This window comes from Vigna unguiculata, chromosome 11, assembly GCF_037176805.1.
Source record: "Vigna unguiculata cultivar grain cowpea cultivar isolate G323 ecotype 2 chromosome 11, ASM3717680v1, whole genome shotgun sequence".
NCBI lineage: Eukaryota > Viridiplantae > Streptophyta > Magnoliopsida > Fabales > Fabaceae > Vigna > Vigna unguiculata.
The window spans coordinates 5,594,221-5,610,928 of NC_140802.1; the positions used below are offsets into that span (position 1 = coordinate 5,594,221).

General features: G+C 33.9%; 1 protein-coding gene across 1 annotated transcript; it reads right to left on the reverse strand.

Annotated features, from left to right (window-relative positions):
- Window positions 1-2,374: 2,374 nt before the first annotated feature.
- Window positions 2,375-15,354, reverse strand: HUA1 (floral homeotic protein (HUA1)). The gene is made up of 11 exons (XM_028055042.2): window positions 14,922-15,354; window positions 13,562-13,800; window positions 12,027-12,086; window positions 11,817-11,942; window positions 11,526-11,738; window positions 5,866-5,903; window positions 5,642-5,688; window positions 5,436-5,566; window positions 4,619-4,678; window positions 3,149-3,280; window positions 2,375-2,819 (listed from the first exon to the last, which is right to left on the reverse strand). Exons 1-11 carry the CDS (start codon window positions 15,181-15,183, stop codon window positions 2,673-2,675), a joined length of 1,455 nt encoding a protein of 484 aa, XP_027910843.2. The 5' UTR covers window positions 15,184-15,354; the 3' UTR covers window positions 2,375-2,672.
- Window positions 15,355-16,708: the final 1,354 nt, after the last annotated feature.

The following is a 16,708-nucleotide window of genomic DNA, read 5'->3' on the forward strand; positions in this document are numbered from 1 at the left end:
AATAAGTGCATGACCTCATTTTGTATGTGTGGTGGAAAGGGAATAAAAAAATACTTTCCTTTTCAATTCTTTCTCAAACTATAGAACAAAACAAGTGAAGATGAAAATAAAAAATCCTAGCCCCATATATTATGATAAGCCTCCTAGGTTTAACTTCTAAAATCCAAGCTAATTCTTAAACTTCTTTTACTCTCCCTATCAATCAAAGGGTATAGTTTGAACTTTATCTATTATCACTTTGTTTTAATATTTATATTTATAAAACACTTTCACTTTATGATCTAATCTGATTTAAATATGTTAATTAAGCTAAATAAATAACTTGTATTTTTTTTTTTATTTTAGTAAAGAAAATGTTATCTATAAAGGGGATTCCCCTTTTTGTGTCCACATTTCAAAATACTAATTTTATCCTTTAAATATAATAATTTATTAAATTTTAAAAATTGACCATTATTTTTGCAAGCTTTTTATAAAATCGGCTATCTCTTTTTTATTTATCAATGATTATTCTTTCACCTGTTCTGATATATTTCACCTTATTTTTAATAAATATAATTTTAGTTTATATATTAACTTAATAACATTACAATATTATCACTTACTAATATAATATCATGCATATTTAAAAAATGCATACACACATGCACAATAACGTCTGTGTTTGTGTTTATGCTAGTATTATACAAAGTGGATAATTAAGTTGGACACCTTGTCGCAAAGAATAAATTATTTTAATCATTTAATCAATTGACTTGTATACATACTCGTTTGTAATAAATTATTTATATTTTTTAATTGATTATTTGGAATTGTATGATATTTGCTTTTCATAAGCTTGTACTTTAAGTAAGTCTTCCTCTAGTTTCCCACTTTTTCTTGCATTACTTAGTTTTTCTCTTTTTAATGAATTTTAGTTTTATTAAAAAACCAATTGAGAATTGAACTTTTGTTTTTCTACTATAATTGTGCCTAACTTTTCATGTGCAATTGTTGAGTGTTATTTCTAGAAAACATAGGAGATGCAAAGTATTCATATGTCGTTGTGATTTGTTGGCTTCAAAAAGCTTATGAGGATGTTACATAAAGGAATCAAACAAGACAGAACTCATGGTATGTTGTTATTTTGGGAAGTGGATTTTCATATACAAAGGTAGAAAATGTGATAAAGAAAACGCCTCAATTTGAAACATTTCCTTTTATGATGCATGTATTCACATGGATTGTAGGGTTCGTTTGTGGTGAGTCACAATTGGTTATTAGTTTTTCTCATTTCAATTGAAAAACTTGATAATTAAAGAAAATGTTAGATATTTTTTATAACTATTTTTAATAGAAAAAAAAACTACAGTAAATGTTTTTTTTTTATAAAATTAAATTCCTTTACGTATGAATTAGTTTATAATTGTCTTTGATAGAGAAAATGAAATGAATTCCCTTATAAATTAAAATACTTTTATTTGTAGGGTTTCTAAAAGTGCTTTCCTTTTAACCTTTTTTAGAATTTGATTCTTAACTGTCTATGATCTCATGGGAGGTGGGAAGTTATTGCGATAATGTTTTGCTGCAATGAATTTACCATAAAATGTATATCATATTTCAAAAGTTAGTATACGAGAATTTTTATAAATTACTTCTTACATATGGTAAATATTAAATTTTTGTGTTGGTATGAACAAGTTTATTCGAATAAACTATAGAAAGTGATATCACCGCAAAAAGGAAGATGGATAAGATAAAAAACTAAAAAAAATTAGAAAAAGATTAGGAGATGCTTGGAAATTTCTTGTATTTATAATTATCTTTGCCATCTAAGCTAGAATTAGAATAAACTTATCCAAGTTTAAAAATATGTAAAATGAGCTTTTTTATATGAACATAAAACAAATATTGAAGTCTAATATCATTTAGGAGTAATTTTCTAAAATTGGACTAAATTGTTGCAGATAAACTAGATCTTTCACATGCCCCTTGAACAAAATACATTGTGTCATCAAAGAGCAACTTCGATAGAAAGGTCCAAAAAAATACTTCAAATTAGACTAAAATTATAAGAGGCAAAATTAAAGATATATTTCCCCACTTCCCAAAGACAACTTAACCATTCAAATTTGATATTTGTAGTTCTAGTTAATATTTGAACAAGACATTTGAAAGTAAAGCATTTGAAAATTAGTGAAAATTTTCACCTTTAGTTTGAATTTCTCTCTTCTTCTATAGGTTTGAGTCTATATATTGAATATCCTCAAATGAGAACATTCAAGGATCCTCATAATACTTACACTTTATGAAAATAAAGAAGCCAATGTTAATGAAGTGCATGTTAAAATTACTTCTGTTGATGAAGTTTTTGTAATATGTTGAACATCATCCCTTCAAAATTAAATAACTTTATTAGATTTAAACAAAAAGAGATCAACCATTCAGTTGCAACAATTACAAATTCACCTGTATACATCAAATTCATAGTAGGATTAAACACAATATATGTTTGATTTTTGGGACATAAATGTGTTAGAATGAATTGTGCCATTGGTAGGTGAAAAGAGAAATTAGTCACTAAAGGAAACATAAACAGGTGTTCAGTCACAGCTCATAGCGATTCACACCATGGTACGAAAGAGAAAGCAGAAGAATTAAAGGGATGATGAAATCCAGAGCAGAAGATTATATCAGTCTTCTGCTTCCCCTCCATCGGCTGATGTTCCTTGAGATTTTGCCATCTCCACAACTTCTCCAGGTGGTGGGTGGTCAAACTTGCAGGTCGCACCAAACTTGCATGTTCCAGTTTTCAAATAATATGGACAAATAACAGCACCCTGTCATGTAACAGAACATCAACCATACATTGTTTAAATATAACCTTGTTTTGGTAGAAATTTTGAGGCTGCTACGTAAGCTAGAGCTTATGTCCACAATGAAAGAATGCACATGGACGATTTGCTTAGACACATAAACAGCATCTACTAAGATTGTTTTGGTAAGCTCTCTTCACATGCAGTGAGACATATCAAGTGAATTGAAATAGGTTGACACCAAAGCCAAAGCCAGACTAGTCATATCAATCTTACACTTTTTGAAAATGTTAATAGAAAAATGCAAATAAAGCGACAAATTGAAGTATGCCCCTGAAAAAGATTTGACATACCTCTCTTCTTGGTAATCCTGCAGGAGTGAGCTTGACAGAAGCCTGCTTTGACAGTGATGGTGCTGAGCGATCAATTGGGTGATGATACTTGCATCTTTCACCGAATTTACAGTCGCCAGTTTTCATGTAAAACTACACGGCAAGCCATTGAATAGAAATATAAAACGAAATTAGAATTTAATGAGGTTGTGACAGAAGTTCAGTAAATCAATAAGTTTCCATGAAGATTTAATAATTATCTTTCTCTATATGGAATAATATAATTAAAAAAAAATTAGTTAGTTAGTTAGTTACACTCACAATTGTAAAATAGAATCAGTGTTACATGCTACGAAACCCGGATACGACATGGAGATACGACTAAATTGAAAAAACATAGAACACGGGACACGGCGTGTATATACATATTAGTTTCAAACTTTTAACTAACACATTCTCAACTAACACAAAAATGAATATAATCTACCTAATATCCAAAAAAGTGAAAAGTAGCAATCATATACAATTTTTTCCTTATTTTTATAATCATAATAGAAACTTATGTAATAAGTTTACAAGTTTATGGATTTTTTAGAAAATTATTGAATTTGTAATTATTAACATTGTGTTGGAGGCATGTCAAAATCATGTCAAATACAAAAAAAATGCCTTTCAAATTGGACTTTACTGAGATATGTGTCGTACAAGAATCGTAGGCGTGCCGGTGTTCGACACGTGTGGGACACGGGACACACCGTTGATGAGGTGTGTCCGAGCTTCATAGATAAAGAGGAAAAGAGAGGAGGAGAGAAAATTGGGATCTTCAGCTATTGCTCAGTTATATTAACTTTAATTATCAACCACAACGTGAGCTTACTAATAAGCAGCCATGGAGCAGTGGTGAACACTATTAGAATGTAACTTCAAATTTTATGTAATTACTTAAAAAAAGGGAACTAATCCGACTGATCAAATTGTCTCCACTTTGTAACCAATTCACCTGTTTCAACACCCACTTTCCACATACTGGCTTTGGATGCTTTAAGGGAAATATCATATTGTCGATGACAAGAAAATGACATTAAAAACGTACTTGATAATCAACTTTATCCTAATCCCTTCCTTGAAATCTCAATAATGTGTCTGCTATTGCCATGACAATAAATTCATATTCAAGCCCCCAACATTAAGTTAATCTCATTCTAACCATACAATATATCAACAAATGTTTATTTGTTTCTAGCCTAGAAAATCACAAAATGATACTTTGTATAATTCTTGATCTAACCTATTTCATGGTATTATTATTAAGGCTACCCTACCTTATTTAGCTTTTAAAAAAAACAGATAGATCTGAATTGAACCCTTAGCCCCCTGCATTTTTTAAATTGAATACTAAATAACCCAACAAATAAATACTGACATGTAAAATTCCAAATACGTATTGGCTGGAAATCTAATTACTATAACAAAAGACAAGTCTTTGCTTACATCACATTCGATCTGGCCAGGTCGTTGAGGATAGATGGTTTCTGCAATTCCCACCTGAGACTGGAAAACATGCCACATGCATAAGACAGAGTTTTGGGTAAGTCATCTACGATGACATCTCATGGAAATGCAGTTTAGAATCATTATTTTTGTTTGTTTGTTTTGTTGTTAATATTGTGAATTGTTAAGAGCAAATCTCAAACTTGTCCTCCTACATTATTGAGTCAAAACAGCAAAGAGGCTTCACCACTATAAACCCAAACATGTATTTTTCTAAGAGAAACATATCCTACGCATATAATGCACTAGACGAGCAGCAGCATCTCAAAAAACATTATGCTTAACAATTTAAGGCAACCAGGAAACTATGGAAGACAAACAGAAAACGAGACTTGAGGCAAAAACAATGAAAAATACAAAATGAATGGCTATAGCACACACCCACAAAAAACCGTACCTAATTACTTAATATTGATTTAGAATGGAAGATGAGCAAAAGTACACCACACAAATATTCTTCTTCTTTGAGAATATAACTAAGAAAAATATTACTTTTACAATGTTTACATATCACCAATACTTATCCGTTTAAATCTATCAAGCAATGATTCAATGTTCCATGTTTGACTGTATACTAGAATACTGTGTGTTCATTTGGTGGATAACCAGAAATATACAACACATTAAGAAACTCAGTCTGAAGCATCTACAGTTCCAGCCCCTACCCCACAATAACGAGCATCAGGGATAACATTATTTGCAATTTGAATTTGTCAATCCTCTACGACAATAAGTACAGTAGCAATTTCCACATTACCATTGGATTTGACAGCCTTGGGTCAAAACCTTGATAAACAGACATAGCTGGACTGAGAAGTCCAATATTCAGACTAGTAGCTGAGGATGGAAAAATAGAAGCGCCTAATCCAGCAATGGGTGGATTAATTGCTGCATGAAAGTATGATCATGTGAAATAGTTGTTTAGAAAGGAAAAAATATGAACAATCAATATGTTATACATACCATTCCTATCAGGATGATTGTAGCGGCAAGTGGCACCGTACTTACAACTGATTCATATGAATGAAAAAAAAAATTAAGGATATTTAATCCAAAGAACATGTGCTATGCCTAGCTTATTATGGAGAAATAATCACCTTTTATGCAGTTTCCTATGAGAGCTATGGAAAAATAAGTATGACTTCCTCTAAAATTATGAAACCAATTGAAAATAAACCAATACTTACCTGCCAGTTTTCATGTAGAATGGACAATCCACTTCCCCCTGTCAGAAGAAAATTGCACAGTAAAACACAGGCTTTTACAAAATGAAGGCAACAAATTAGAACGGAGAAGGTCGTCACAAGCTAGAAGTCAAGGAATGTATGGGTATCTTATTGTTTAACTATAGAAAAAAGAGATGCATTGAGCATAAACCAAGTTCTTCCAAGAGACAGTACGGAGACTTTATTTATATTGAGAAAACAAAAGCAATAGAATATTTAAAAGATATGTGATATCCACTAATATAAAGATACGAACAAGTAAAATGTATTTAAGAATGCATATATAACATAAATACTGCTTATTTAAAGGATTTGCTCATTATTTCTACAATTATAACATTGCCCATCAGCTTACTGCAATTATGATCAATCATTGGTCCTCCTACAGAATTTGTCAATTTGTTAGTCCACTTTTTACTGGAGTTGATAAATTCCTGGTGATGTCTCCAAATTCCAACTTTTCTCTAATGAAAAGACAGTTGTCACATATAAGGTTCATTTGGGATTTTTCGTCATGTTTAAGCTCTTTGAGAAGTTGATTTAGACATACAAGCTTGTAAGTGTCTAATGTCAGTGTCCTGTATTCCACTTCTGCACTTGACCTTGCCTTGATATTTTGTTTTTTACTTTCCCATGATATTAAATTACCTCCAACAAGAATAGAATATGATCTAACGCTTGGTGACCCTCCCCAGTCAGCGTCATAATACCCAACAATTTGATTATTTTCATGAGACCTTTGATAGGAATACTCTTAATATCTGCATCCTAATGGTCTCAACAAGGAGAGTTTAAAATCTGACTTACTATGCTCACAGCAATGACAATGTTAGGACGAGCCACAATGAGTTAATTTAGCTTACCAATAAAACTGTCCATATCTCACAGGATCACAACACAATTTTCCTTGGTCAATTACAAGTTTGACACTCGGATCCATTAGGGTGTCACAAGTTTAGCATTTAACATCTCTATTATCTCACGTGTTCAAGATCTTTTCTCTAGAAATGTTCTGCAAGATATTGTTTAGGTTAGACAATACCCTCATTACTATATGTAATAACAATTTCTTAGGGAAAATGATGATAAAACAAAGAATGATCAGCACCACTTTGTATCATTCCAAACTGTTGGATATCAGTTTGGAATGCCCAAACCATCAACACCCAACGATTGATGTGCCAGTTGGAAGAGGAACCAACTCCTAAATACCACTACTAAGGAAGACACACATCTCATCAATCATCATTGTTGCTACTTTGAGTGAGATAAACGTGACTTGATAATAGGAACAAAAGATAACAAGGATAAAAGTGTAATGCACGATGGGAAGTTTATTATAACTGAGGTTAGTATGGCGGAGATAAGGGTTACATGGGTCCCATACTAGAATGTGAATACATCATGAGTGGTGTTGAAATGAAATGTTATTTTTATTAGTTTTCTTGTGTGTACCACCTTTAGGGTTAGGGTTTTAGACAAGTGCCTTGCCTCTTCTTTTGTCCTATAAAGACATCAACAAAAGCCCTACAATGTAAAGCAGATATACATTTTATTTTCTCCATCTCTTTAATTCAAGTTGGTATCAAGAGCCTTACTCACCTCTGTCCATTGTCTTTAAGGTAGCTGCCACCATCCCCTGCCATAAAGTGCAATATTTCTTTTGGCAAATTCAGGGTTAGGTGTCTCGAGGAGCACAACCAATCTCCGATGGTCCCTAATTCAAAATATCTTTGACATGCAACTCACCTCCAGGCCCTCTTTAGGCACGTGTCTCCCACGTGTCATCTTCCTAGTGTTGGAATCACACTGAACTGCTATTATTTGTCTTGTCAACGCCTTCTAAGCTTGTTACTGCCCTTGTTGTCTTTATTCATTGGCAGTAGCTCCAAACTAGGGTTTTTCCTTCAAGGCTAGGGTTTTTCCTTCTCTCCTCAAATTTGGTGTGGTTGTCTTTAGAATGACTTCTCCCATTTCTACTACTACTATGACCACAACAAAGCTCATATGGAAAGTTTATTTATCTTGGCCTACTTCCATGGTGTTATGGTTGCTATGTCAAGGATATCATGATTATTTGGAGAAGGATGTCATTGCTATTGCAAATAAAAAAAACTTCAGTGGCAAAAACTGGTCTTCTAGTTATGTGCTATTTTATGGCAATCAATTGAACAAGATGTCTTAGAAATTCTAAGATTGTACAAGACATCTTCCATTTGAAAAAATGCATAAGATATTTTTGCTAATGAAATTCAATGCTCTTTTATGCAACTCAAAGAGTAGCCTCTTTCAAATAGACCAATCATGATATGATCTTACATGTAGCAAAAGGTTGAGTTATAGTAGAAGAATTGAAGAGATTGTTGGAATAATAATTAGGTCTAGTTATGTTAGTGTAGTCAGTAGGCCTGAAGCAAGGAGTTGTGTGTTTGGGTTATCTCTAATTTTTGTTCCTAGTTTTGTAGCTAGTAGTCTAGGACAGTCTCTTGACCTTCCATCTTCCTATTGTATCAACTCTTAATCAATATAAATAGTAGAACATGAGATGGGTCCTTTAAGCCCTCTAGAAATATATTTTTGTGTTTAATCTCAAGTTGTTATCAGAGCGGGTCGATCCCGCTCTAGTTTTCTTGTCTTGTCTTGGTTGTTGGACGTAGTCACTAGTGTCCGCATCTATCCACCTCCGTTTGTTGCTGTCCACCACTATCTACAACTGTCCACGTTTTTTTTGAAACTGCCCAATTTGTCTAACGCTGTCGTCCACCTTTATCTACAGTTGTCCACGTTTTTTTTAAACTATCCAACGCTATTAACCATTGTTCTTTGCCCGTCCACCGCCGACCACCATTGTAGTTTCGTCGGGCAACCACCGGATTTGGATCGCCTCTCCGAGCAATAGCCAACCCTTTAGTGAAGCAGATCATTTAGTCTTTTACTATCATACATCTCTCGAGAAATGTGTTTATTTAATAGTTTATGTTGATGATATAGTTATTACAGGAAATGATGCTGCTGGAATATCTCAACTGAAGGAGTACTTGTAGGAATCTTGGAAGCCTCAAATACTTCTTGAGCATTGAAGTAGCTTAGTCAAAAGATAGATTTGTAATCTCTCAAAGGAAGTATGCCCTTGATATATTATAAGAAATATGTATGATTGATTGTAGACAAGTAAACCATCCTATGGACCCAAATCAAAAGTTAACGACAGAAGAAGGTGAATTATTCTTTGGTCCAGAAAGATATAGAAGGCTAGTTGGAAAGAATTAGGGGGGCATATTAGGAAGACACAAAAGGTTTACGAAAGAAAGAAGTGGAAACCAATTGCATGGGGACCACAAGCCCACACACGTTGATTCTGATACTAACATAATTGCCTACGTGGCTTCTAGAAGGAGGAGGGGAGATCTTTCGTTTTGGGAGGTAGAGAGAGGGAGGGTTTTAGGGGGGTTTTCCGTTGGAGGAAAAGGGGGGCTGGTTTTTTTTTTTGGACAGGGAGAACCAGATAGTTAGAAGGCAGGGCCATGGAAAGAGGGTTATCCTCAAACAGTTGTTTTTGAATTCAATAATACAATCAGTATTTTCTTTTCATCTCTCCTTTTCTTTGTGGTTACTTATTAGTACCTAAAAAAGACTCCTGGGCAAGGGTTCTTATATGAAGATAAAGGAAGCATCCACATCTCACTGTATGTTTCCCAATAATAGGATGTCTTCTTCCTCTCTCAAATATAAAGTTCCTCACTATAATTTTTCCAAATAACCCTTTATACCATGTTTCTCCACGTGTGTTTGGGTGTACTTGTTTCATTCACAATGTCTCTCCAAGTCTTGGCAAGCTTTTTGTAAAAGCTTGATGTATAAATGTTATTCTCCCTCAACTAAAAGGTATTATATGTTTGCTAATTTCACCTTCTTTGAGGATGCACCTTCTTTGAGGATGCACCTTCATTACTATACTTGAAGAGGTAATGGAGAAACATCACAAGTTATAGCAGATTCATTGTTGGAGAGACATGAATGTCCTAATTGTGCATTCATCATTTGAGGGACAACACATGCACATATCGATGCTGATGGGAATAATAAAGGTCATGTGACTCATATCCCAAGTTGTTAGAGATCAAACATTGACTAAAGATATAATTAAATTATAATATATAAATGAATGCAAATCTTACCTAATAAGTTTGTTTTGTGAGATTGAGTTAGATTTAAAATTCACTTTTTGAGATGGTATTACCTATTCTAGTGAAATTTGTTAGGACTAATGTCATCCACTATTGAACCACCCATAAATATCTAGTCTCACACTCGAGATGTCTAACCTTCAGCACGAGACGATGCATTGGAAATCCTACATCGACTAGAGATATGAAAAAATTAAATATAAGTTCATGCAAACTTCACCTTACAAACTAATTTTTTTATATTGAGTTAGACTAAAAGTCCACTTTCTAAGAGTCATCTTGCCCAATACCCGATCCTACAAGGTAACATCTTGCCCAAACTAATTTGGAAGCCCAGTTGAATAGTTAGACCCACCCATCTTCTCAATATTAAACATATGGTTAAAAATGCTAGAGAATATGTTCTACGTGTTGATTGGGTGCTGGAAGACGTTTCTTTATTTCTTAAAATCCAGAAAAAAATAACCTGAGGGAAAATTAGATCAAACCATTGAATAAGCTTTGACGGAGCCACCACCACAAGGGTAGGAGTTCATGAAACAGGCAACCTAGGTGCAAGTTGGTTGGCCTTCAGGTGCCACCACAAGTGTCGATTGGAGATTTGGGTTTGTAGGAGAGAAGTCATTTTGGGTTGTAGGAGAGAAGTCGCATGTGAGGGCACATGGATGCGTGGTTTTATATAGGTGTTTATACAGTTGGATAGATTAGTGCAACCCAATCCCAACCTTGTGCTTGCCGGAGCAAATGGAGGTTGCCAGAACAATGCACGTGAACTTGAGAGAAAGGTTCACCAAAAGAAAAAATCCTCTAGAGAAGATGAGTCTACTAAGCCAATACAGTTTTAAAAAATCCTCTAATTACCATGTTAAACTATAGGAAAGAGAGAGACATTGAGCTGAAACTATATGTTTTTGAGATAACACATGCTTTGTTTATACTGAGATAACAAAATTAATACAATGAATAGTGAAGATTTGATATCCTCCAATAACAAATATATGATACAGGAATAAAAATATTCCAAGTAATACATATATAATCTAGATATTCCTTATTATAAAGGATTTGCTCCTCATTTCTATAATTACAGCACTTATAATATAAATTAGAGGAATGCCAGGAACAAAATCTTTTCAACACACCCTCTTCTACTAGTTAAAATTAACCAACTATAAAAGTTGTGTTCCTAGCACTTCTATAAGCTATAACTTCATATACCATCAAAGTAAAACAGTAACCAATCCAATCCCTGAAATTCAATATCATTATTTCTACTACAATTGTTAATTTCAGTCAGCAGTTCAAAGCAGCATACATCTAGCAAATAATGGAATGAATTGGAAAAATCAATAAATTTGGAAAGAGCATGATACTAAATGAATTGATGCGTCTTTCCTTTGATCAAAGGACGGACACCAAAGGATAAAGATTTACCAGTCTTACTGGAAGTCCTTTGCTATTTTGGAATGATGGAGATATAAGAGACTTAATTGGTTGTGTATCTCCAAGGGCTCCTCCTATCATAGAATTTATTTCTGTCTGTGCAGCAGTATGACTCAACTCATCAGACGACTGAATCTGGATATCCTTGGGGTGATGGAATTTACAAGAAGCACCAAATTTACATTTTCCAGTTTTCATGTAGAACTGCATAAATATTCAAACATCGCATAAGCCATATAGATAAGTAAAATCTCATGTTAAGGGAAGGTATAAATTACTAACCGAGCATGGGGGCTCTGATGGCCTGTCAGGTAAGCCAGAAGTTACATCATCATTTTCAGAGGAAACCTTAGGATGATTAAATTTGCACTTTGAACCAAACTTGCATCTCTGAGTTTTCAGAAAGAACTGCAATGTATTGGATTCAAATGAATTAGAAAATGCCCAAATACATATGAAGAGAGAGAGAGAAAAAAGGCAAAATATGCTCACTGGACAATCTGGTACCCCTGGTCTCTCAGGAGGAGTTTCACTTATAACAACATTTGGAACCTAAATCAGGTATGAATCAACCATGTGCATCATCAACAAATTAGTACAAACCAAATTTTCTGGACAATAAGATTTCATCTTGTGAGATAAAAACCCAATGCAAGCAGAGAAAGAAATAGAAATAATATGAAGGGTAAGAAACACAATATTTACTCACAACATGAGATAACTAGAACAAGAGTGATCGTAGCATACAAAATAGGCAGCCCATGTAGATTTTAACCACAATATTTGCCACACCCATCCTAAACCTCAAAGGGTAATAGATTCTTCTAGAGAAAAATTGATTAACATTGTTGTAAAATATCATTCTGATAAAGTTGCACAGGAAGTACATAGACTAATGCATAAAAATATGCCTATAAAGTTGCCAAATCAAAAAACTGAAACAGGATTATCAGCTCAGAACAAAGATATAGAAAGTAAGATTAAGAAAGATAATGCGGCATTTGGGGGCAATAACCTCCTTCACAAAAATTAAACACAATTTATGTTTCTTTACCTTCCTCACTAACTTTCTTATACTACTAATAGCCTAATAGCCTAATAGTATATCCCACTCTTTTCCCCCTTCCACACACACACTGTGGTAAGTTCTCAACCCATCTCATATTCCCCCTCATGTATCCTGCAAAGGGTGCCCAAGAAGAAAGTATGCAGTAGAGATTTTGGAGGAAAGTAAAGAAACTAGCTTGTACTGAGTTCCCCATTTCACATTTGTGGAGACTCCCACAGTTCCACTAAATCCCAAATACGGTTGGCCACTATCAAACCCCAGGAATTATTGAAGACACAAGTCCAGATTATCTTACAGCTAAACAAGATATTTTTGTTAGCTCTACCCTTAGAGATAAAGGGTTTTTAATGAGACCACTAAAGATAAAATGTGAGGTTCATATTTTATTAAAAATAAAACATGTCAAGATGTATCTCTTGTCTCCACTAGTTTTGTTAGTTCAAATGACTAAGAAACATATCTTCATCTCGTAAGTCCTCAAGCTAAATTTATAACAAGGTTCATTCGTATGATTTGCATGCTCCAGCCTCTGGCAAAAGCATTGGGATATTACAATTAGCCATTAATCTTTAATATTATTAGAATATATATGGTAATAAAAGAACTATCGAACTATAATATTTTCCTGGTGTTTATTCTATTATAATTTATAATTTTACTCTATTACAAATAATAAATATTTCTAATATACAGTTTTCACAGTGAAAAAAATTGAAAACGAGGGTTTTTGCTACAAATGTAGCTAATATAAAAACTGGAAAAACATTAGTTAAATTGGTATATAATACTCTACCATACATTCATATATAAATATTTAACTCTATAACTTTCTATAAAATATAGAATCGTAAGAATACATGTTAACTTTACAGTTACCAATAGTAAATGTACTATACACTACAATATAATTTTCATAGGCATAAAAATAATAATAGTGATAATAATGGCAAACAGTCACCTCTTTCCAATCCCGGATTCCACCCTCAGGAACCCAACCAGGATGGTCAAACTTGCAGCTATCTCCAAACTTACAGGTTCTTGTGAGCATATAGTGGGCACAATCTTTCTCTCCTGGCCTCTGTGGATATATAGTCATATTGGAAGCACTTTCATATCTAGGGCGCTTGGCCAGTGAGTTTGTAGAATACCAAGCTTCACTTTGCCCAATTGTACCCAAAATGGTTGGATGGTAGAGAGCTATAGTACATAATAGACGGGTATATACAAAAAACCAAAGCAAACGTATAATGTTACGTTATAAGTTTGACTAAGAAAATAATTTTCCACAAAAAGCATACGTTAATAAATATAATGGATATACTTTATATAAAAAATAAAATATACCAACCACACAACATGGCATATTCCTAAAAAATACGTAAAGTAATAACTATATGGACGAATTGAAGTACACAATGGTCAGCGTCGCCTTGTCGCCTTGTCAGTAAGTAACAAGTAGCGCACTCACAAGAAAAGCAAACCCGGACAATCTTTTTTCTCTCCTTAGCTACTATAATCAATGTTGTTCATAATAAGTTGCATGCATTCAATAATAACAGAATCTATCCTAATCATATCTCCGCTCATTCGCTATACCAGCCACTAATCTGCATCATCAATTGAGATTCCAAAATCATATCCATAACTAACCCTGTGCTGGCAGCCAGAGTCCATCATAACCAGAGACAATGAAATTTAACCTGGATACTCCGATGGCCAAAACACAAATTAATCACTAAAACTTTAAAACAAGAGTAAAATACTAACAAGACAACAACCAATACAAACTACACTACACTACACTACTCTGCACAACACAACAACTCTATGATGTGCTTCACATCCTCACCCTCAGGACCACCTATCATATAATCTCAAACATAAACTCCAAGTACTGAGCTTATCTTGCTAGAAAACTGAAACAACAAACATGTGCTTCAAGAACTAAACACAATGAGTGAAATCTCTGTTACTTCATTTCAAAGTAAACACGACATTGAGCTCATTTACTCAGTCCCTGTTTGGATTCAACGTAGAGAAACAAACAAACCCTTTTCTAATACTAAAAACAAAAACTCATTTCTTTTGCTTAAAGACAACCCACTCAAACATGCACTTATAACCTAAGTTCGTAGATTCCAACATACAAGAGGACTCAGTGAAATCTCGGTTACTTCATTTTTACTTTAACCTAAACTCAATAGGTTCAACTTGGAGAAATAACGAATCAGCTAGTTCTAAAAACCAATCTACGGAAACAAGCACTTTTGACCTAGACAAAAAAAAGAGAGTAAAAGGGGGAAATGTAAGAAACTAACCGTCGGAGGAGCGTTTGAAGTCGAGGGAGGAGGTGGCGGCGGAGGAGGCCCAGGGGGAGAGGTAGTTGGTGGCGGAGGAGGAGACGATGCGGGAGGTAACACCGGGCGGGGCAATGTCGTCGGCGAGTGAGGAGGAGAAGCGGAGGGCGGTGGAGTCGGCGGCGCGGTGGTGGTGGTGGGAGAGGAACATGGTTGAGGAGTCGGAGTCGCGGAATCGGTAGTTGGTGGAAGGGCTGTAGGAGGAGTAGATGTGGTTTTCCATTTTGACGGAAACTGAAACGAGAAAACGATGCTGGTGTGAGTCACGGGAATAATGCTTGTGTTAGTGTTATGGTTGCTTTGGCTTGAGAATTTGATACTAATAAGTGAGTGAATGAGTGAGATTGCACTTTGCAGAAGTGTGTTTAGTGGGACTTTACAAGCCTGGTGAGACCTCACACACAACCTTTTTTCTTTAACTCTCTTTTAGCTTTTTGCCTTTTTTCCTTCATTTGCAACCTCATGATCCAGTATCAACAAGGTATATAATAAATATTAGTTTAGTGGTTATTAGATTGATTGTAGTTAAAATGATCATTTTTCATTCAAAATGTACATATTTTAATGCTTGATTATCTCCTTTGATATAGGAAGTAGATTATACCAAAAATATAGTTAAATAATCTATTAATATATATATATATATATATATATATATAATATTTTTGAAAGGTGGAGAATTTTCTTATGGATGTATCTTATATGTCCTATCTTCTCTTTTATATTCATCGTTATTTTTTTTTAGTTTTATTTACAATTTAAAATCATTCATATTTTTCAATATTATTAGAGATGTTAAAATGAGTTTTAACTCATGAGTCAACCCGACTTATCACATGTTTAGGTTAGGTTAAAAAAAATTATTTTTTCAAGAGTGAGATGAACTGAACCTGACTCACTTAATCTACGGGTTAAAAAGGTTTGAATCGGATTAAATACGGGTTGACCCGTAACCCACTAACAACCACACTTTATTAATATTTTTTACCACTTTTTTTATAAGATTTTTATTATATTTATTTATTATTTCTAATTATATAGGTTTAGAATTGACCTTTTTAAATGCTAAAATGTTGTTTAATAATATTTGAATAGTTTGAATGTTTAATTTATTTGTTTGTCAAGTTATATAGGTTGATACTTCAATCTCCAACTACTATCTTTATAATAATATTTGGAGAATTAGGTGAACACTTGATTCCACTATTGTAAACAAATAAATAAATTGAGTCAATGCACTTTTATTGTACTGTAATAAATTGAGCCATACCACCATTTATTATGTAATTACAATCATCATTTATATATTTTTTATTAAAAAATTATACACATTCATGATGATTGAAGAATAAATGTTTTGTTTCTTAAAAAAATAGAAAGGTGTCGTAGATAATTTAGTTAGTGTCCTGCAGAACAAATAAGAGATGTTAGGAACACAAATATCGTCTTACCTCAATCCTCAACCTCTCAAGTTGGCTCCTTTTCGGCTTGCATATGCCATCTGCCATCTGCCATCTGCCAGTGTATGCGGTTTGGACCTTTGAGAGGTTACCTACGGAGAGGGCTCCGATGATCAAGTCAGTGAAAGGGCTCTTAAAAAGTCAAATATCTTATCAAGGGATTAATGAAAGCGTACCTTTAATTATTGGGATCCACGTGTATTTATAGAGTCATTAATTATGCCTACCCTTCTTATGGGCTGGGCCATTGTTTGGGTCCTAGATGGGCCTAGGCCAAGCACAAGCCCC